The sequence below is a fragment of the Sciurus carolinensis genome, chromosome 4, assembly GCF_902686445.1.
Source record: "Sciurus carolinensis chromosome 4, mSciCar1.2, whole genome shotgun sequence".
NCBI classification, from domain to species: Eukaryota; Metazoa; Chordata; class Mammalia; order Rodentia; family Sciuridae; genus Sciurus; species Sciurus carolinensis.
In genome coordinates this window covers 122,366,951-122,390,307 of record NC_062216.1, presented here as the reverse complement: position 1 = coordinate 122,390,307, position 23,357 = coordinate 122,366,951, and the positions used below count along the sequence as shown (strand labels likewise).

The window sequence follows — 23,357 nt, the reverse complement described above, 5'->3', positions numbered from 1 at the left end:
ATACCCCCAAAAAACACAACAACAAACACACACACCTTTTTACTGTTATGTAAGCAATATATGTTATTTGTGTACAATTTTTAAAATACAAATAACAGTATTACCCTGTGTAAACATATAATTACATGAATGGTATGAATCTACATCATGCACAACCATAGAAATGAACAGTTGTACCCCATTTGTGTACATTGAATCAAAATGCAGTCTTTAAAAATAAAAATAAAAGATAAGAAGATATGAAAGAAAAGGCAGCCTATTCCCACCATTTCTGCCACCCAAAGATGACGACTCACTCTTCCCCTTGACATTACTTCAGGTATCCAAAGGCACCTGTGTAACCCTCCACAGGCCTTCTCTTTAGAGTGAACACCCTGGTTTCTTTCAGTTATTTGAGCACCTCATCATGGGATCTGCCTCCCTGACACTGTTCTCATGATATCCCTGGTCACACCTGGCACCTCTTAGAACCAACCCATAGAGCCGATGGCCACCTTGCCACATGAAGCCAGCACCCTACACCCACCCTCACTTTCCTGAAAGCCATGCCACAGAGCTGAATCACAGTGGGTGGTACATGTCCACAGTGGGTGGAAATGTTCTGTGAACTTTTCAACCTTTTTCAATTTGCTGGGTGTCACTAGCTCCTATTCATTGTCATCCAGAATATCATGAATGATTTAGTTGATTTCTAGAGTTCAAGCAAATACACTCTCTGTAGCATTTCTTTTTTCTGGATTAGAAAAGAGTTGGGGGAAAAGGATTGGAAGTGGTGGGACTTAACTCTTTCAGCAGACCCAGGTGGGTCCCCAGCAGCCACAGCTTTCCTCACAGCCTAGCCTTAATGATCTACCCTAGAAATTTACTCCAGATAGATATCAAGTCTCACCTCCTCAGGTTCCAAAATCCATTGTCTTTCTTACTGAAAATCAGATATGATTTGCATATTCGCAGTCTTTGGACATCTCTCTTCTTCCCTGTCATTCTCTTCAGATCCCTGTCAGCACTGTAACATCCTAATTTTTGAGGACTTTTAGAGCCCCAGGATGTAACCTGTGGAAGCCAGAGGATTTGATCCTGCTTATTGCCCCAAGGTTCTCCTCTGTAGCACCTTCTTCAATTCTGGCCTTACTTTTACTTGTGGTTATCCACCCCATCCCCATCTTCTCAGTCTGACAAAGAGAACAGAAATAAAATCGCCCTTCTGCTTTGTCATCTTTGAACAATATGCCTTTGGTCTCAAGCAGTCCATCAGTCTCTTCTTCAATCACTTCAGTTTTTCAAGCAATACAAAGAAGGTCATTTCTGATGTGTTTACCATTTTCCATAAGTACAAATCTATTCTGGGCTTTAGTTGTGTGAACATTTTTGATAAGTTGGTATTACTGTCCATCCCTTGCCAACTTCCTATCAAAAGTAATGGGGCCTTCAATTAACTGTATACTAGTATTCTGAGTGTTTGAAAATGGGAAAGCTATAACATTCAAAACACATTTCCTTACCTGTAAATGTCAGATTTTTATGTGTGGAACCTCCACTAGGGAATCTGTAGAGGGAGGGACAATAACATTCTGCAGAGTCAAAACTCAACTTGATTTCTGGAAGGTCAAGGGAGAAGGATAAAGCTACATAGCTAAGAACTATAAACTGTGGTTCTTTTGCCTCCCAAGCCCTGGAAGTTGAACAGAGAAATATATGGAGAGGGGAACACACTTTATAAGCAATACATTTTGCCCTTAAATCCCAGTGCCGTTCCTTATGAAGCAGGCTGAAGCATATTTCATTTGTTTAAGCTCAAATCTGTACCAGGGCATAGAATTGGCACACCTGTTTTCTCTTTCCCTCTAATCTATGGAAGCCAGAGGATTTGATCCTGCTTATTGCCCCAAGGTTCTCCTCTGTAGCACCTTCTTCAATTCTGGCCTTACTTTTACTTGTGGTTATCCACCCCATCCCCATCTTCCTGATGATGAAGGAAAAATCATCCCAAAGAAACTGCAAATGCAAACATAAAATGAGAATCTGTAAGAAAGCCCCCAAGCTTCACATTAAAAATAATGGATCCAGGCAGCCAATGCACACCTTGAGCCTTCTTACCTAACAAACTAGTAAGAACAAGAATAAAGGAAGTCCGAGATTAGGGAAACACGGATCATAGCCTGGCTTTCTCCCAGGCTCCCCCCAACCTCAACTTAGCCCCTTTTACCTCTGCTTGTGCATCTCAGAAAAGAAAATGGAACAGGGATCAATAACTGAGTGGGCCTTTTCCCAAGAGGGAACCACTCTGATTTTTTCATCCCACAAGTCTTCGGGAATAGGGAATGAGGCTTCCAACAATTAAGCCACTGTGTCCCTAAGCTGTATTTCAGTCAAGGGCATCTATCCATGAATCTGACCCTACGTGTGGTAGAAAAGTGAAGAGATGTTAGGAGATGTGTCTCCCCTAGCCAGATTTAGTCATTGTTAGGTAAATCTCCTGGTGTTGGAGAACAGTAACATATTAGTATGTTAAGAGCTCAGAAAAGTCCTGCAATGAAAAGAAGCATTTCTTGAGCTCTTTTGAAAATGAGTATCTGTGAGCATGCATGTGTGTGTGTCTTTATCACTCAGAAGAACATTCCATGAGAAACATTTAGAGGCCAAATGAAATTCCCTAACCACTCACCAAGTAGGCATGGGAGAAAGCATATGAGGAAGGGAACCTGTCCTGCTGTGCTCTCAACTTAATACGTTGGTTCTGTTCTCAGCCATGTTTTCATCCTGACTTTTTCTATATGTGTTCACTGAAGTACTGGTTTCAGTTCCATGGTTATAACTACCACATAAACATGACTATGCCCAAATCTGTTTTCTCTTAGACACTGGCCTTTCTTTCTGTCTGTTGAGTCCTTAATATCATAACCCTCTGCTGCCCAAGCTGGGAACCATAGTAGAGTCCCAAACTTTTTCTTTTTCATTTCCTTCATTAAGGAGACAGAGAGAGAGAGAGAGAGAGAGAGAGAGAGAGAGAGAGAGAGAGAGAACCTTTAAGAATTTTCTCTGTTTCTACAGAGTCCAGACTTCTTTCCATTTAGACAATTGCCAGAGCCTTAGGTAAATTATGAACTGAGTACAATTTCAGCAGGGAAAGGAGATTTGACATAGGAACCCTTAAATATCTGTTTGTCAAAACAAAATTATAAATTACAAATATGCCTGGAAAGGTGTTAAGAAGATTCTAACATTAATAGTAATGGGGTCCTAAAGCTGTTGATTAAGAGAAGCAGGAGTGTCCCAGTTCTGCCCTGCGAATCTCCTCTTTTCTCTAGCTTTGTGGGGGGATGGCAACACATGAATGGAAATCAGCATACTATTTCATCATTTAAGCCAAAGCAAGATCACTAAATATAATTTTTTCTTTCATGTAGTTCTTATGATCCCAGTTATGGACAGTTATCATTGTGTGTACAATAACAGTGCTCCAAGTAATTGAGTCTTCTACTTTTACTTTTGAATGTGTGTTTCCTTTAATGATTCATTCAGCATCGGGAATGAATAAGCTATACTGCAGGAAGTCCTTTTGCACATAAATTCATACCATCCTAAACAGTGGCATTGTCCATTTATGAATTAGGCAAAATTGAGTCTCAGTGACTCACTTTCGCAGCATAGTACTTCACAAAGTGAACTGTACTTTAGACTCCAAGTCTAGATTGCTTTCTACTATATCCCAGCCAGCTCCCAGACCCAACTGAATGGGTTATGTTCAGTGAATTAAAGATGGACTTCCCAGGCCATGGGTAACTGTCACCAGGCAAAGCCAGAGAGGCTTTACAGGTCTGGCTGGCAGCAGCATCTTGCCCATGTAACCTATCCAGGGACCGCAGATGAGTCCACCTGTCCTACCAGATAGAATATATAGTTTATTTTCAATAGGGGCATCTAGCAAAGACTTATTTGCTTTCACAGTAAAATTGTAATACTTTCTGAGTCTATTATATAGTCCAGATCTAATTGTTCATGGATCCAGTTTTGCCTTCATGTAGCAGATGTAATTCCTGATTTATAGCATCATAAAGAAACAACAGTGAAGGACGTCTCAAAATTCTTGGCAGGTAAATGTAGGCAAAGTTCTTTCTTATCCTTTTGAAGAATTCCAGGGATGCAGATCCATGGCCTTCTGTGAAATGTATAACGTGAAGATGAGAAAATTCTTTTTCCCATTTCAGACCTTAGAATCTTGGTGATCTGATTTAAATAGAATGTCCTCTTGTTTGTTTCCCTCTGAGCATGAAGAGCTCATCACCCACCACTCTCTATTCCAAACCATTTCAAATGTGTGGAGGAAAGTATGATCAAATCACTCTTCATTCTTTCCTACAGGCAAAAAGACCACAATTTCTTTAACTGCCTTCAAAGCATCTGTTTTCCACCCCTTGGATTGTTTTTACTTCTCTTCTTGGGGCTCTGTTCACTTGCTCCCATCACAATGTCTTTTTAAAGTAAAGAGACCCAGAATTGGACACAAATGTAACAAAGGTGTGACTAATGCAGAGTATTAGTAAAGAGATCTCTTCCTGGACTCGGCATGTCCTACCTGCCCTGACACACAAACAGGAAGCTGTTGTACTCATCAGCCATTTACAAAGAAAAAAAGAAAAAATTATCCTACTCCAAAAATGATTGCAGTAGAGAAAAAAGTGAATGCCTTTGGGGGACCTTACCCAATGACTACTTGCTACGAGAAGAAAAATGTGCTTGTTTTAGGACTTGGGTAGCAGCAAACACGTTTGTGCTAGGGGACTGCACGGTGCTGTGGATTTTAAACCTTGAACCTACAGTTGAGAAAAACAGAATATGTACTCTGATGCAAATGGAAATGAAGCATTAAGTGTTTAGTGTATGTGTTGACATCTAAGCATGCAGGCAAAACTTTACCAGCAAGGTGGTTTTAAAGCAGTGCTAAGTAAGAGTTCACTGTGGGATTTTGCAAAATAAATTCACTTTGGACTCTGTAGTCCTTAAAGAGAAAGTTTTTAAACCCACCAATTGGGATTGTAAAATGGTACAGCCCCTTTGGAAAACCAGTCAGTGTTTCCTTGAAAGGTTAACCAGAGAGTTACCATATGACTCAGCTTACTCTGCTATTCAGTCATAGGTGTATACCTAAGAGAATTGAAAACATCTGCATGAAAATGTACATAAATGTTCATAGCAGCATCATTGGTTAGCAGCAAAAAAGAAACAACCCAAATGTCGATCAAATAATAAATGGATAAATAAAATGTGGTATATTCATGCAATGAAGTATTATTCAGCCATAAGAAGGAATGAAGTTCTGATTCATGTTACAACATGGGTGTACCTTGAAAATATATGCTTAGGCACAGTGGTGCACACCTGTAATCCCAGCAGCTCAGGAGGCTGAGGCAGAAGTGTCGCAAATTCAAGACCAGCCTCAGCAACTTAGTGAGGCCCTAAGCAACTCAGCAAGACACTGTCTCTAAATTAAAAGGGCTAGGAATGTGGCTTAGTGGTTAAGCACTTCTGGGTTCACTCCGAAGGAATGCATGAAGGAAGGAAGGGAGGGAGGGAGGGAGGGACAAGGGGAGAGACAGAGAGAGAAAGGAAGGGAGGGAGGGAGGGAGGATAGGAAAAAAATATATATGCTTAGTGAATGAAACCAGTAATAAAAGACACATGATTTTATTTATATTAAATGTATAGAATTGTTTAATCCATAAAGACAGAAAATTGATTACAAGTTGCAGGGACTAGAGATAGGAGAAATGAGGAGTGACTTCTAACAGGTGCAGGGGACAGGGGATCCTTTTGGAGATGAAAAAAGGGTCCTGGAATTAGATAATGGTGGTGGTTGCACAGCCTTGTGACTATAATAAAACCCACGGTCCTATACAATTGAAAGTGTGAATTTTATATAGGTATATTCCTCAAACAAGGAACCACCCCTTGATCTTTTGTTGTTGTTTGTTTCTTTATTTAAATAATAAGCTGTTTGGGGCTGGGGTGTAGCTTGGTGGTAGAGCTCCTGTCGAGCATGTATAAGGCTAGGTTCAATTCCTAGTACTGCAAAAAGAAGAAGAAAGAAAAAGAATAAGCACCTTGAAGACTTCTTTAATGGCTTTTAGGCTTCTACCTGAACTGGAAAATTTTGTGCTGGTGTGTTGGGTTTGCGTGTTGCTGGTATAGCAAGATGTTTGCAGAAAGTGGCTGAATTATGACATTGAGAAATTATTCTGGGTGGTATGAACACAGACTGGGCTGGCTCTGAGGAAAGCAAGGAACACGTGACTCAGTTACCCGTCTGTGAGTAGTCACTTATTTTTGCTGCTACTTAAATATCTGAATTTTCCACCCTGATCATTTCTCACAAATGTTTTCTGCTGAGGAGCTTAATTGTGTATTTGAGATCTTGGCAAATAAATCATTGCATTAGCATACTTCATCTTTAGCATCCATTCTGAAATTAGAATGACTAGAAACACACCCAAACTAATTCCCAGCTCGTGGGATTACTTTTTCCCTTCAGCTATTTTTTGACACCTCTAATTAGCATCCACAGCCTGGCTGTCCTCTGGCAGCGGCAAACCTGGCCTGTCCTGTCGGCTGCCCTGCTTTCTTTCTCAGCAACACATCTCTGATTCTTCTGAAGGAGACCGACGCTTCTGCCACATCTGAACAGAAGCAGCAAGGTCTGAGGCTTCTGGATAGAATGGATGCCTCCCCCACATACCTTGGAATTGATATACACTGTCAAAAAGGGTTTTCTGAATGGTTCCTCTCTGTCACCTTGTACCAGATTTTCTCCTTTATTCTGGAAGTGTGCAGCTTAATGTTGCGTTTCAAATCACTTCCAGCAGAAGAAGTGTGTAATGGAATCGAGGCATCCATGAATACTCTTAACAGTGTCAAAGCTGCCTTTTGTTTGTAGCCCTGTGTTCCAAGGGGACTGGTGACAACAGTGAAATTACATTGGGGACCTTGCTCCATAATGGGTTCCTTGTCCTTTTTGATTAAGAGAAGCACTAAGAGTGCTTTGTCCCATGCTGGTGCTTCTACATTGGGTTCATATTTATTAGACTCTAAATTGCAGTGATTGCCACCTCCTGAGAAGGAAAGCAGTAACTGCAGCAGCCATGGGTATATCCCTTACCCTTCTTGTGTCAGGCTTCCTTTCAGAAGCATTTCAGGTTAGACCTGAAAGGTGCCTAACAAATCATCTGGCCCTACCCTTTCTGTTTATAGGCTGGGTCACCAGGGCTCAAATTAACCACCAGCCCTAGGTGAAGTGGCATCTAGAAATTCGATTCCCAGGCCAGGCCAGTGTTGCTTCCCAGACCTGTTCCCATGTGCTTGAATTTCCTCCAAAACCAGGAATTTTCTGAGTTGGAAGAGGACTTGACAATTAGTCTTTGCCCCACAGTGTGTCACTTAATGCTTTGGAGCTTAATGCATTGTCACCACCCAAGCTGTCAGAACTTAGGACCCAAAGGTGATATACTGGAGAGCCTTCCTCCAGCAGGTTTGTGCGTTCCACTCCAACACACATTTCACTGCACGTGTCATGCTGCAGAACCGGCTGATTGCTTAGCATTTAGTCATGGCAATGATATTCTGCACTCTTGGGACTCTTGCAAGCCACAGCCTTAAACCACTTTGCTGCCCAACAACTTCCTGTGCTGCAGAGAGAAGAACCCAAGGTATGACCACATAAAGCAACTTGGTGTTGCTTCAGGTGTGAGCTTGTTCCCTGTTCTTTGTCTTGCTTAAGCATTTTAATGCCTTTTACTCCATGGGAAGTGGACACCTAGACACCAATACCTGTTTCTTGGATCTAGCAGCCTGGCCATTTTGGATTTCTTTCCCATTCCTGCTCTACAGAGAGATTCTTCCCTATTTTCAAGCATGCCTTTCATAGCCTTTAGCTCTGGCTCTCTTTCTCATTCTTTCCTCCCTCTTTCCCTCCCCCCCTCAGGTGCACACTTAGGCCTTCTCTTGAGACTGAAAAGCAATATGTTTATTGATTGTCCCTATGCCATGTTTACCAAGTACCTATTTGAAAAATCATTTGAGTGTGAATTTGGGAATTTTGTTTGGTTTTAAAGCAAAAGGTTTCACCTTGAGGGGCAGAAAGCCTGAAAGGGGGCATGCTCCAGACTGTGCCCTGGGGAGCAGGGATGTTTAGGTTACAGAAAGAGGGTACGGCCAAAGGTTCCCTCTGTGTGCCTCCTTGATTCTCCAAGCTTTACCTTCCTCTTAACATCCAATTTGCTTCTCCTTTCCTTGTTCTGAAACTTTCTTTAATGGCTTCAACTGATGACACAGGAATTCTGTAGGGCACTGAGGCCACATCATCTTACTTCAGTGAAGGTTAGAAATGAAAGAGTGTGATTAAGCTGCTCTTCAAACCTAGTAGCCTCCTGGGTGCAGCAAGAGGACCCTTCGGACAGTGACTCCTCTGGGAAGAGGGTTCACATACACACTCCAGAACGGTCATCCCTCAGTCCCATGAGGGACTGGTTCCAGGACACCCCCTACCAAGACACCCAAATCTGAGGATGCTTAAGTCTCCTATGTGAAATTGTATGGTGTCTGCATATGACCTTTGTACATCCTCCCCTGTACTTTGAATCATCTGTCCATTGCTTACAATACCTAATGTAATGTAAATGCTATGTAAATAACTGTTATACAGTATTGTTTAGACAGTAATGACAAGAAAAAAAGTCTGAATGTGTTCAGTGCAAACATTTTTTTCCAATATTTTCTAGCCGCCATTGGTTGAGTCTGTGGATGCAAAACCCATGGATATAGAGGGTCAGATGTATGTTGAGTTTTGCTTGCTCTGGAACAAGAGAAAGGGCTTCTGAGCCATATTAGGTATAATTGGCTGTTTGCTACCTCTCAGAGAGGGACCTCACCTGTACTGTTCACTCCCAGTAGTGATCTCTAGGGGAAAGCCACCTGACTGCCAGGTGGCTATCTGAGCCTTGAACTTTGGAGAGTTGGGAGGTAGCCCACAGGTGATGAGTGCAGTAATGGGGTTAGGGTGGGGAGGTTGTTTTGTTTTCACTTAATCAGCATCACTGATGTAACATATTGAAAACTTCCCTGTGTATGAATACATGACCACTATAACTCCACATCATGTACAACCACAAGAATGGAAAGTTGTATTCTGTGTATGTATAATATGTCCAAATACATTCTACTGTCATGTATACCTAAAAAGAACAAAGAAAAAATTTTTTATAAAAAGAAAACTTCCCTATTGCCACTGAATAAATCCTACATGGTTACATACTGTCCATGTCTAAGTTTCAAGTCAGTCCTTAAGTCCCCAGAGAAATGTTTTTATCAGACCAATGTGAATGCCCAGGCTGCACCTGTGGGCTAAGATTTAATGAGCTGGCCATCAACAAGAGGGGATGATAAATTTTTAATCATCCAGTTAATCTCTCAGAAACTCTTTTTATGCTTTTTCACTTTTGAGCATGATTGGCAATTCTGAACCTACTTTTATGGGACCCCTCTTAAAACACAAGGGATAGAGAAAAGCACAAGCATTTTTAGGTGCAGCCAGTTGTTGTTTTTATAACAAAATTTGGCCTCTGGCTTCTTGGTTAATGGCTCCAGACTTGGATACTTTTTCGGTCATGCTTAAGCTCCACATAATGACTTCTAAGAGGTTGGGCTACGGGTTGGAACTTGTGGACTGGTGCTTGGGGCCCCCAGGATCATGATGACTGGGAGTATTGCAAAGATGAATCCACATTTGGGAAGACTTCAGAGAATAGGCAGTCAGCTCTGAGCAGAGACATTCCTCTTTGAATTTACAAAAGGAACACATCCCCTGTAACGGACAAATAATACAAAGATATATAAAGGGAAATTGGCCATCTCTCCCACTTCCATACCTCTCACCCTACTCAGTCAAACATAATTCTAGATTGTCAGGCTGTCAGGTGCCAAGGTGGTCAGCTAAGACACTGAAACAAACTGAAGGAATCATCCAACCTTCATTCACTTCCTGCAAGAGGCAAAGGAAAGGACAGTGTCAACTCCCTGGTATTCCGTTTTCCCCCACAGGACGCCTTGGGCTAGGGTCTGTCAGAGGATGTGCAGCCCTAGCAAGAGATGGAAGAGAATCTCACTGCCCAGGAACTCTGATCTAAAGTCTCCAGCCATTTTATGAACCAGAGGATGGGGGAGGAAAGAGAAGGGAAAGGACGAGGACGGAAAAGTACTGAGGCAGAGTGCAGAGAAGTGTCTCAGCAAGTAAGGCCAAGCAGACAGCTCTGCAGGAGAGGGTAGGAGTCAGTCCTTGGCTGCAGGTCCCCTGGGACTGTGACGCACTGGCTGAGCACCAAGTCTGGGTGGAGAGGGCCTGCCAGACCAAGCCTTTGTGATGGTCTCTGGTGAGACCCAGCTCAAAGGATCACGTACAGAATTTTGGCCTGGAATCAGACTCAAAGTATGCAGGTTGTCTATGTATAGTTTCAGTTCTTATAAAAACAAGATTGTACCACACAGTATTTTACAACTTACTTTTTTTAATTTTCACCTGATAAGCCGTGACCTCCAGGTTACGAAACATATACCTTGTCTTTTTTTTTTTTTTTTAATGACCACAAAATTTACAAACTAAGTCCTTCAGCAGTTCATCTTTTGACCTTAAGGCTATTTCCAGCCTTTCCCACAACAAATAATGTCAGAGCATGAATTCTTGTTTGTGTATCTTGTGTATTGAGTCTTTAATTTCTTTAGCATGTATTCCCAAAGGTGAGAGGGCCCAACCATTGAATATGTAGTTATAATTTTAATAGATTGAAAAGATATAACCATTCCCATTAATTATGAGAATGACTTTGTCCTCTTATCCTATAAGAACCGTGAGGTAGTGTTGATGTTTTAAATGTTTGCCAGTCTAATGAACAAAATAATATGTTACTTTGGCTTTAATTTGCATTTTCCTGGACTAGTAAGAGATTGATGTCTTTTCATATGTTTGTTGAACATTTGCATTTTCCCTTCTGTTGATTGCCTAATGGTATCTTTATCAGATTTTTTTCTTCTGCTTGTTTGTCAAATGCTTGTCATTCCTGTTCTGAGGACATCACGTTGAGGTGAGATGTAACACGAGTTAGTGTGATCTCCTTAAATTGCAAAATCAAGCAAATATTTAAGCATTCCATTTTACCTTTTTTTTTTTTTTCCCACTTGACTGCTTGACATTTTCACTAACTCTAGCAACAAAAAACAGGTGGTTTTACTCTAAAATATATCTAAAAAAGTGGATAGAAGTAGCAGGATTTTCTAGGACTTATTCTCTAAACTCAGAATGCTCATCAGTTAGGAATAAATTGCCTTTATCTCTGCTGTGACTAATATTTGGGAGGAGGTCATTTGGGAAACTGTTTGTGTCTTTATTTCGTCTTCTACCATTGTTGCAGTTGACTCATAAGAACACATTAAAACTCCTCAGTCATCATATCATGACACACCCTATCTATTATACTGGGATTAACATAAAAGCATATAGATTTCAGCTCAGTTCCTGAATGAAAGACTCACCTTCACATTGAGGGACATGCTCAGAACCATCTCCTCTGCAGGGTAAGGGGTTCCAGGTGGGGTCTGGTTGCCAAATGATTAAATCACCCCAGGTCCTGGGAACTTCTCATTCCCTCTCTCTAAACCCTGAGTGGTTAATGGAATGCCATCCAAATTCCAGCCATGGTAATGTCCACAGGGGAGGCCTAAGCCCCCAGGATGGAGGTTGGGCACACGCCCAGCCCTCCTGGACCCACAACTCACACCATGACTTAGCTTTGATTTTAATTTTCCTGAGGAAAAGCGTTTCGTAAAATAATGAAGAAGATGTGAAGTTCAGGGGTCTGTGATGAGAGAACACCACTTTAAAGGCATCTCTCCACTCTATTGATTGCTTAGTCTGAGGTTTGTCGGCCTTCGCCTGCCCTCTGTTCCCTTTGAAACCCCTCTCTTCTCACTGCCCTACTCTAGATTGGAGACCAGCACTCTGACAAATTGATCCCAAGATCAGAGGGGATGAAAGAGAGAGAGAGAGATCAAAAGGAAGCCAAGGATCACATAGGAAGAGGCACCACAGTGCAGGGCCTGCAAAGGATGGCAGCCGGACACGCTGTCATCTTTAATCCATGGTGCCTCAGAAAAGAAGAACATGGAGTTCAAACAGAAGTGAAGAGTGTTCTGCACATGGACAGATTTAGATATAATTATCTATTTAAGAACATAATAAGCTAGGATTACCCTGGCAGTTATTGGAATTGAATGCAAATACTTCGTGGGTGAATTCAAAATATAGAAACAGAGAAAATGTGGTAGTCACTGCTGCCCTTGCTGTATTCCCCCTCCTTGACCCCTGAGGAAAGAAGGCCTGCCTCATTTCCCCCTGTCCTTCAAGTCACTGATCAGCAGTAACATCCTCCATAGGCTTGTTGTTCTTTTCCAGAACCAATGGAAAGGTGTATGTGTTTTTGAGGACTGACTCTGTACAATTAATAATGTTGTTACTAAAGAAAAGTCTCATTTAGGGCCTGGGCCTCTGGATATTTGTGTTCACCCACCCAAGTCCAGCTCACTGTCACCCATTCAGTCACTTATCTCCTCAGCAAACAGTCATTGCATGTCTGCCACATGCAGACAATAAGCATCAGAGATCAGATACACTGACTCAGGCTCTGCCTGGAAAATACCCTCAGGGTAATTAGAGACAAGCTCAGAAGCCAACCATGGCAGCCAGGGCTGGTAAGGGCTGTGGTGCAGCTGTGACAACACCCCATGGCACTACAGAGAAGGGGCATCCACTATAGCCCAGAAGGACAAGGGAGGGCCCTCTGAACTGACTCCAGGGGGAATAGGTTGGCTGTAGAAGGGAAAAGTAGCTATTAAAGGAGTAGCAAGAGTGAGGTGACAGAAATACAGGCAAGAACCAGATAATGAAGGAACTTGGAAGGTCTGGGAAGCCAGCAATGGCTTTAGGTTGAGGATATGGCAGGTGACAGCAGTACTTTAAAATCACCTTGTGGCATGTTCTTACGTGTGGAAGCAAAAAAGTCAATCTCATAGAAGTAGAGAATAGAATGGTGAGTAGAGATGCTAACCAGTAGAGGGGCAAAGTTGGATAAAAGGAATAAATTCTAATGTTCTATAGCATCATAGAATAAGTACAGTGGAGAACATTTAATTGTGTATTTCAAAATAGCTGGTAAGAGAAGATTTTGAATGTTCCCATCACAAAGATGTGATAAATGTTAAAGTCAATCAATATGCCAGTTACCCAGATCTGATTTGCATACACTTTACATATGTACTGAATATCACACTGTACCCTCTGTGCCTGTGGGTCAGAGGTGGGAGGATTGTGGTGAGCTCCTTAGTCCTTCAGGCAGTCTCTGATGGAAACCAGAACCAAGACAGCCGCAGTAGGACTCCTGCAAAGAGACAGATTGTATTAAACTGAGGAGGTGAAATCTGTAAGACAGAGTGCCTGTTGGGACATGTGGGGTGAGAAAAGTCTGGGACAGGCAACTGGGTGTAAAATAGTGTTGTTCCTTGAGACCGGGAATGTTGGAAGATAGATTTGGAGGTGTGGTGGGGACAAAGATTATCAATTTTGAATACTGCACCAAGTATGCAATTCCTGCGAATATGCAAGTGACTGTATCTGTTGGCAACTGGCTGTTCCATGCTGGAGCACAACAGAGATGTGCTGGTTGGGAATTCTACCTGAAATCATCAGTATACCTAGTTGTTGAAATCAGCTTATTGAGCCAATATCAAGGGCATACTATCAGAGCCAGCTTCATGAAGATGTGACTTGTGTAGTCATGGCAGCACCCCACTTGCCAAAGTAAGCCACATTTCATTTAATGCCCTGTCATTGCTATCTTGGAATTCTCAATTTTTAAACAAGGGATTCTGCATTTATATTTTGCACTGGACCCTGCAATAGTATAGCTAGTCCTGTCTACAATGGCCTGGTACTGTGCACAGTAGTGGGGCTACACTCTCAAGTCAGATATGGTCTTGCCTTAGGAGCTTACACACTAGCATGGAAAGCAGACAAGTCCTCAGATCCAAAATGTGACATGTTCCATATTAGGGAAAGTACCAGGCTAAGGAAAAATAAAGGAGATGAGTTGAGCCTAACCTTAACAGCTAAGGAAATGAGATTGCCCAGGATGTGAGAGTAGTGAGACATAGTTGTCCCCAACAGCAAAGATGTCCTAGAAGGTGGGAGGAAAACCAGGAGGAGGAGATCCCCAGGAACCAGCTTGGGAGAGACAGCAAATGCTACCAGAGAGATCAGAATGATGATTTTTCTAGTAAATGTAGCAATGGTGGTTGGGGAGGGGGTTATTTGTTCATTCTAGTCACAGCTGCTGGATGGACAGAGAGGTCAGATGTGAATCTACCACTGTTTGAGGGATCAATAGGAAGTAAGACCCAGCATATACATACAAAGTGTTCTAGAGCATGGTTTTGTGCTGTAGGCAGAGATCTAGCGGAGAGAGAAGTTTAATTACCAGAGTAGGAATAACTGATCTTGGGAGGACTCTGGGGTGGGGAGTAATGGATAAACTAGCCCCAGACAGGAAGAGAGGATGGCTTGGGGAGCAGGTAGATTTCCAGGCAAAGTCTCCTCCTTTCTGTGAAGTCGAGCTCACATTATTTAACTGAGCCTCTGCTGCCTCTTATTTCTGTTTTCCTCCTGCCTCAAGTTCAAGAAAGTGTTTCTCCCAAGTCTCTCATCTTTTCTTTCATTTAGCAAGTATTTGTGGGGCTCCTACTATGTGACAGACATGATACTAAACATCTGGAACATTCAGGAACAAAAAGCCCCTGACCTCCTGACACTCAGGTCCTGATTCCATGGCCTGACGGAGTGATGCGGCTCTGTCCCAGTGGACACTCCAATCACCCTCTCCTGAGTCTGGACACCCCAGCCTCTGCCTCCCTTCCCTTCCTTCCTCTTCCTCATCCTGTTTTGCTTCCTTCCAGGTTCTCACTTTCCTGGTCCATACCCAGAAATCAGCTGAAATTCAGGGGTCATGAATTTCAAAAAGAAAAAAAGTTAAGACTAGCTTGAAACAAAACTTTGAAAGAAAAAACTCCTTTGGAATGTATCCTATAACTTGCAGTCCAGCTCCAAGGATCTCAGGGCCTTCTTACTAGACCTTCACCTACACCTTCCTGATTCCCAACGCCCTTTCAAATTCTCCAAGTTTCTCCATCCTCTGTCAAACCCTTACTCTATTTTGGTAGTAAAATCTCAACTGATAATTAGGACGATGACCATGTGAATCAACTCACACTGATTTGTAAATGGTGGCTATCACCTTTGGGAATGGGGGGGGTTGCATTTTACAAGTGGTTATGGTTTATAAGAAGGAATCCAATTTGTCACAATTTAGGCAGCATAGTAATAGAAGGGATAAAGAATATTACGGCAAGAGGCATCTCTTTTGCAGAATTTGCTTCCCTATACTTTTCCATTTTTCTCAAACTTCTACCTCTGGGGCCCTAAATTCTCTAAAGCCCCCAAGGTTTTTGTTGTCATCTCCCCTGCCTACACCCACACCAGTTTCTATGATGGCAGCAACTGGGGCCCAGGTAGTCAGGGGTTAGGGGCAGGGTTGTGAAGCTGGAACCATAATAGGACTTGCTTCCAAGTTAGGGACTGCTTCTAAGATAGGGACTGCCTCTCCAGGTGGGGGAGAGAGGTGCCTGAGAGCTTTGTAGCACAAAGAAGCAGCATGCCCTAGAGTCAATGAGGTATCCGCCAGAGCTGAGCTCATCAAAGGCATTTCCCTGTTTGTGGGTCTTCACTGAGAAGTGAGCCAGGTCTCGGGCCTCTGGGTCCCTGGTGCCAGGGAGCTATTCAGATTATATAAAATGCAGTTCCCTAAGCCACTTCTGTTTGTCAAAAAAATGGCAGCCTTCTGCCACAACTGATGGATGAATTTCTGGAAAGTGACTGTCAGGAGCTGCTTCAGAATCAGAAGGTCTGAAAACAGGAGGCACCTCTGGGACCAGGTCCAGGAAAAGTTGTTTCATGCAGCCTCTCTTTTAGACATCGACTTTGGGAACTCTCTTCTCTCAGGAGTTCTTGAGTGGGCAATAGTTTTTGAACACATTTTCTGGAGTGTGTGAATTTTCTGAGCCTTGAGATGAGATGAGAGTGGCTATCTCTGGACTCAGGATGTTACTGAGGATGCTCAAGTTCTAGGCTAGATGTTCTCAGATTTTACTGTGCTTATGAATCACCTGAGGGTAGTCTGGGGTGGGTAATCTAAGATTCTGCATTGCTACCAGTCTCCCAGGTAAGGCCAAATGCTGCTGGCCTATTAATCCTTTAAATAACAAGAGTCTGAAGTGGAATCATCCACTACATTAAACACTAGCCACTTGGAACTACTTAAATTAATTAAAATTGAATAACTTTAGAAATTTAGCTGCACCAACCACAATCCAAATGCTCAATAGTCACATGCTCCCATGTTGGACTGCACAAATAAGAATGTTACCATCCAGGTACAGCAAATCAGGAGGCTGAGGCAGGAGGATCTCCAAGTTCAAGGTCAGCCAGGGCAATTTAGTGTGACTCTATCTCAAAATAAAATAAAAGGGTTGTGGGTATAACTCAGTGGTACAGCACCCCTGAGTGCTGGGTAGGGGAGAATGTTACCATGATCACAGAAGGTCCTTTCGGATAACCCTGGACTAGAGTAAGCCTCCGCAGTATTCATTCATCCACCCATTTATTCACCAACTATTTATTGTGTGCTAAGTAGTACGCTTGGTGACAAGGCATTAAAGCAATAGTGTCAACCAGCAGAAAAAGTAATCAAAGTAATCATAAGCTGACCAGAATGCAGTGCACCTCATAGGGGATCCAGAGTTGCATTGCAGGTGGGAGGAGAAAGCTGCTCCTGACATTTTGTATGTGATCTGAACTACGTTGTGGTTGATCTTCATCACAGTACTTACGAGATTGGTTGCTGACAATACATTTTCACCATTTCAGGGCCATAATCATCAGAAATGGAGAAATCATCCCCATGTCTTCGGAATTCACCCCCGAGACTGAGCGCCAGCGACTTCAGTACCTGGTAAGAGGGCATATAGGCCTGGCAGAGGGCATGGTGTTGGGAACAGCATCAGAGCTCTTTGGGAAGAATACGCTGCTGGGACATAAGAGCAGGCCCACAGCAGTCATACGACATATGGTATTAACTCCCACACACACACCTTCTGGATCACACATCCTGGCTCCGTGTGTGACGACACACTCCACCTCCGTGAATTTATTATTGTGGTTGATTTTCTCCCATCTGTGACCAATTGGAGACATAATGTGCTCTGTTTCTTTTCATGGGTTGGTGTGCACAATGTGAAGTGCAGTTCTGAGGAGTGCAGATACCTTCTCCTAGGTATCAGTGCCTGGCTCTGGATCACTTCCCAGGGAAGACCCCCTGCCCACGTGGCATCTCTGAGATCCAGCTAACACACTACACTTCATGATCAGATGGGAAGTTTCGAGGCCCTTTGGGGAAGGTTTGGATGTCGTAAAATCCATTTCTACCCTGAAAATAGACTGTCCGTAGAGATCATTCTCTTTGGGGTGAAATCGAGGAGGGCTCTACTTCCCTTAAAAATCTCAGTTTTCTGGAACAGAACAATTTGTGTCCTCAGAGTTCAGGGGCAGGTGTTAGGCATAGGATCTCAGTTAAAAGTGACCCTGGTAATCATTCCAGTTTCTTTGGGGTGAGCATCTCTGGTAACTATCCCCGTGAATAGTAGTATGTGAAGGAAATACTTTCTTGCCAACAGGATTTCTTTTTTAGACAGCACAGTCAAGCAGTGACCATCTGCTCTTAGGAAAGAATTGATCTACACTGCTCCAAAAGGACTTTGATCGTGTCTCTGAGTTTCAGAATATGAAAACGGTCTGAATTTGATCACTTTGATTGATGTATAAAGTAGCCGTGTCCATTCCCTCCATAACCTGGTCTCTGTGTTTGTCTTATTTTTTAACTAAGCTGTGTCACTGTTGCTGGTTATCTGATATATGCGATGGCAGAAATCCCAAACCAGTGTAAAATCAGCCTCCCTCTTTCACCTGCTGTTGTTTTCAAGCCTTTGAGTGTTGTCTCGAGTAGATACACTTGAAGCCACTTGTAGGGAATCCGGACTCTAGACCTCTTTGGTTGTCTAGACAGGTGGAAGCCATCCTGCATCCACCCACAGATTTTCATTCTGGTTGTGGCTCTCGAGTTCCAAGGCTGGATAGGTTTTAACCTTTCTGGACCTTGGTGTATCACTTGTGAAATGGAGTGATAGCCAAGAGGACCACCAAGGGCCTTTGAACTGCCAGGGTTCCTCCACATAGAGTGCATAACAGCTGGCCTCTTCACTACCTGTCTGGTTTTCTCCAGTCTGTCATCCAGGACCATGCAAGTGATCTTATTGTGGACCTTGTCACGCCCTGCCTAAAGGCTTTGGCTGCCCACAACATACAGAATGCAGGTATGGCTTGTTGGCTGAAGAGAATCCTGCCCACCTCCTGCACACTGTCTCACTGTTGCCACCACCACTGCCACCAGGCACCCCATGCTAAATATTTATCTTCCGGGTCCAGCACATGTCCCAGTCTCTCCGACCTCCCTGCCTTTAGAGACACGCTCTGCTACACTGCCATTCCTTTCTCACCAAGAGAATTCCTCCTCGTTTTTTGAGACACCAGCAAATGACACTTCTTTCAAGTGTCCATGAGTCCTCCCAGGAAGTCAGTCCGCAGTGCTCATACAGCAGCGTCTAGAGGCCTGCAGTCTAGCTCAACACAGAGAAGACTTGGAATCAGCGTTTGCTGACTAAGGAAAGAATGCTGGATTGTTGCCAAGCGGAACTCTTCCCCTCTGCCCTCTCCCAGGCATCTCATAGTAGGGCACGAGACCCTTACCTCCCCTGCCTCCTCTGTGCCCCATCTTCATCACCCTCTACCGCCTATTAAAACCTATTTCCTATTCCCTCTGGTGTCTGTTTTCCAACTAGAGGCAATAAATAATAATAGGCTGATTTTTTTTTACCTCTTATTTTGAAATAATTTCATATTTTCATGTTTCAGGAATGAACCTGGAAGGCTACTTTTTAAGGAGGGATAGAAATGCTGAACTTATTCAGATTTCCAAGTATCAGTGGCATATGTTGGGATAGTTGAAATAAGATGTGTGTGGCTTTGGATCTCAGCTTTGTCACATAACCATGTGCATAATTTCCACAGAGCCCACACATGCCCAGTCTTCACTACAGTGATAGAAAACCTCGGAAGTCTACATAGAGATTACATGAAATTATATGTGCACAATTCTGTGGCACAAGAACTCATTCAGCTATAGTTCAGCAAATCAAAGCCTTACTGCTTCAAATCTGCCTTTGTTTGGGCTACTATAACAAAATACCATGGACTGGGTGACCGATAAACAAAAAAAAAATTTTCATCTCACAGGTCTGAATACTGACAATTCCAAGATTCAGATGTCAGAAAATTTGATGTCTAGTGAGGGCCCTCTTCCTGCTTCATAGACAGCTGTCTTGTTTGCAACCTCATGGTGGAAGAGACAAGGATGCTCTCCGGAGCCTCTTTTACAAGAGCATTAAATCCCGTTCATAAGGGATCTACACCTATGACCTGATCCCTTCCCCAAGGGTTTGTTCACCTCCCAGTGCCATCACATTAGAGATTTGACTTCAACATGATTTTTTTTCTTTTCTTTTCTGGGAATCAAACCCAGGGCATTGCACATGGGTAGGCAATGAGCTCCATCACCAGCATTTTTTTTACTTGTTAGATAGTTCATTTATTTGTTTCTGAGACAGGATCTAACAAAATTAACCAGGCGACCTTGAACTTGAGATCCTCTTGCCTCAGCCTCCTGAGTTGCTAGGATTCAAACATTCAGTCTATAGCAAAACCCTACTGACCAGCAACCACACTGATATCCTTTCCTCTTTTGTGCTTAAGAATAACTTTTAATGTCCTAAGATCAATGTATATTTTGGTGTCATTCTTGGACCATTCCTGTGGACACTATTAGCTCATAGCCTAATGTTTAAATTTCCAAAAGATAACACTGTCCATATTCTTTTAAATTCTTACTCCTAAATAAGTTTGTAAGTAAAACTTATAATTAAACTTCTCCAGTTTACAACTAAAACTTTTCCTCCCAGATATCAAGACTATAAATGATCAGAACATAAAATGCTCTGGTTGTCTAACTTCTTGTTCTTTAGGAATCTAGGGAGGTATACTTTGAAATGAATGGCTCCAGTAATAATCAAATGATGTGAATGTGACAAGGTATTTGAGAGAATTAGAATATTTATAGCATTAAAATAATATGGTGGTGAAATCTTTATGGTAAAGTATTGTGAGAATTAGGAGGTTTGTAGCATAAAATCTTGAAAATAGCGTCAACCAGGAAAACCAGAATGTGACGTGGACTTCTCTCACCCCAATCATGAGCTGCGTGACCTCAGTCCCCTCACAAGTATCTCTCAGTCTCCTTTTCTCCTAAAAGAAATGGGAATAATATTTCCCTTGGGATACTCAGAACATGTTCTGAAATGGAAATGAAAAGTAATTCCAGGTGCCCCTCGACTTAGAATGTGGATTTGTCCCTATAAGCCCACCGTAAGTTGAAAATACCTTAAGTCAAAAGTGCATTTAATTTCCCTAGCTTATCAAACATCAGAACTCAGTCTTGCTTAACTTAAATAAGCTCAGAACACTTACATTAGCCTGCAGTTGGGCAAATCCTCTAGCACCAGCCTGTTTTGTAATAAAGTATTGAACAGCTCACATAATATGCTGCATACTGTGCTAAAAGTGAAAACCAGAGGGTCTGTGTGTTGTAAAGTCAAAAAAATCTTTAAGTCTAGCCATTGTGAGACAGGTACCATCTCTATAATATGTGCTTTTAAACACATCTTAAAATCATAATCAGTAGGATTAACCTACTTATTTCTGTTTTTTGAATGCTCGTTCCTTGGAACTAATGGTGATATAATTTGGTGCAATGATACTTGTAGTGTCCTTTTTCTTTACTTGATCTCACCCGGTTAGTACATTGCTGGAAAATTAACAATGGATTTCTTATGCTTAGGTCAAATCAAATTGTATATGTATAGTGTGTGAAGAACCACACATGAAAGATTTATTAAACCTTTTAGGTCCCTCACCACTTTGAGCAGAAGCCTGTAGTCCAGAGGCATCTAACTTGTAGAAATGGCTAATGGCGTTTTTGGGCTGGGGAAGGTGGCCAGAGCCCTTTGTACAAGAGTCATTTTGATCTGCATCGGTGAGGAATGCTCTTGGTATGCACGGTCCGGATGTTGGGGGATTAGAGAACTGGAAGCAGATTACAAAATGATGGATGTGGCAGGCACGTTAATTCTGTTTGGTCTTGCATCCTGACCTCAGAAGGCCCTTCGCACAGCTCTCTGGGTAATGTGAACTTTGTTTCGTAGATACTCAGGCTGGGTGATTAATTGAGCACACTTGCCAGTTTGACATGTTCACACAGAATGTGGCAGGTGTGTGACAGGGAGATCAGGGGCCCTGCACTCCTGCCCCAGCAGCCAGGGAGAGCTGCTGATCCTACAGTCGTGCATAAGCCTTGCTCTTTTGTAGCTGGGATTTTTTTTTTTTTTAATTTTTATTTCCAGGGTGATTAAAATAAAGTATGTAAGGGGTTTCACCAAGCTAGGCAGAGTGTTTTGAATGGAGTGGAGGCTCAAGTAGGAGGGAAGGAGGTCTGGTTTCTGGGTGTTTCTCAGCAGTGTTGTATACGCTGATGCTAAAGCCTGGAAGAAATTGCCCCCACCTTCACTTCAGGTGATAGCTAGAAATGGATCTCCCTCAGGGGACCTCTATAGCCCCGAGGTGCAAGAGTGACGGCTTTCCCTCTGTTCTGCCTAGACATATTTATAAACTCTGAGTTGATTACATTAAGATGTGCTGCTATCATCAAACCTTCAAATAATGTACTTCTGTCCTTGTAGAAGAATCCAAGTCTGCAGCTGTTTTTCATCAAGGGCAATGTACAGAAGAGATGAAAGTGGGTTTCAAATACACATTTGATACACGCAAGTGCAACATTATCTGAGGTGATTTCTTGCCATGTCCTTGGAACTATCCCTGCTCTCTGTGCTGCCTCATTCTGTTTGTCTGCTCTCCCTGGTGCGAGGCTTGGAAAGGCTTCAAGTGAACAAGCCTCTTGGCTCACTGGGATTTTTCCTGCTCAAGAGTTAGCTCCACTAAAGTATTCCTTAAACCTGAACCTGCTTTTAAGACAGGAGGTTATCATGAAGAGGTTCAAGTGTACTTGTGAGTAAAAAGTAAAAAGGATAGGTTCACCACCCTGACATCCCACTTCACCTTGAGAGCAGGTGATTAAACCTGGCCAGCCTAGCTTTAGACACAAAGATGCAGCTCTCTGCTTTACTCCCTGGAAAATGCACAGATCATGGAAAAAATCCACCCCAAAGCCACCTCCTCTCCATTTAATCCCCTTTCATGAAATTGCGTGTGAGTTGCAGATTTTCTAATTAAATAGTGGCAGGCTGAAAGCTATTGTGGCATTTTTCATATTTATGCAGAAATGTCATTGTGAATTTTTCTTGGAATCCACATAAACCAGGCAGAGTATCATCAGTATTCAGTTCTATAACAACTTTCATATACAAATTTGATTCTTGCTACGTTGAGATTTTGAAGGACAAATTATGAATGAGAATTTTTCATGAAAGATTCTAATCCACACTTATTAAGATCTCAGTCATTTCACATTTTTTTCCTTCACTTTTGTAACCCAAACCAAACTATTCTATTCCTTCTCTGTAAAGCAGGTGACCAGCCTTGGCCCTGGAAGAGCTTTCTCATTTAACTATTAGCGTGACCATTAGAGATCACTAGTGGCTTGGCTGACATTATTAATTTCATTTCATTCTTGACCTTAGACTTTCTACATGATAAATTATCTTGAGTTGTATGACTTCCAATCCTCCTCTTATAACCTGATGAGATTTTTTTCTCCCTAAAGGCAAAAAAAGGAGAGATTACTCAAAAAAAAAAAAAAGATTTGTATTAGACACCAAAATTCTTCCTTTTGATAACTTCCTTCCAAATGCTCAGAAGTCTGAATATTTAAAAATTAGTTTATCTTAAAGTTTTAGTTAGAGGACTTTACAAAATACTGCCTGTGTGGAATTTGCCATCTTAGGGAACACAATAAGTATTTTTATTTTCCATA

The 23,357-nt window shown here is 42.3% G+C and overlaps 1 protein-coding gene across 1 annotated transcript in view; it reads left to right on the top strand.

Annotated features, from left to right (window-relative positions):
- The window catches only part of Ppm1h (protein phosphatase, Mg2+/Mn2+ dependent 1H), a 270,376-nt gene that overhangs the window by 165,174 nt on the left and 81,845 nt on the right, over positions 1-23,357 (top strand). Inside the window, exon 5 of the mRNA XM_047548361.1 lies at positions 17,072-17,156. Coding sequence (XP_047404317.1) covers positions 17,072-17,156 — 85 coding nt within the window. The remainder of the gene's footprint in view (positions 1-17,071; positions 17,157-23,357) is intronic.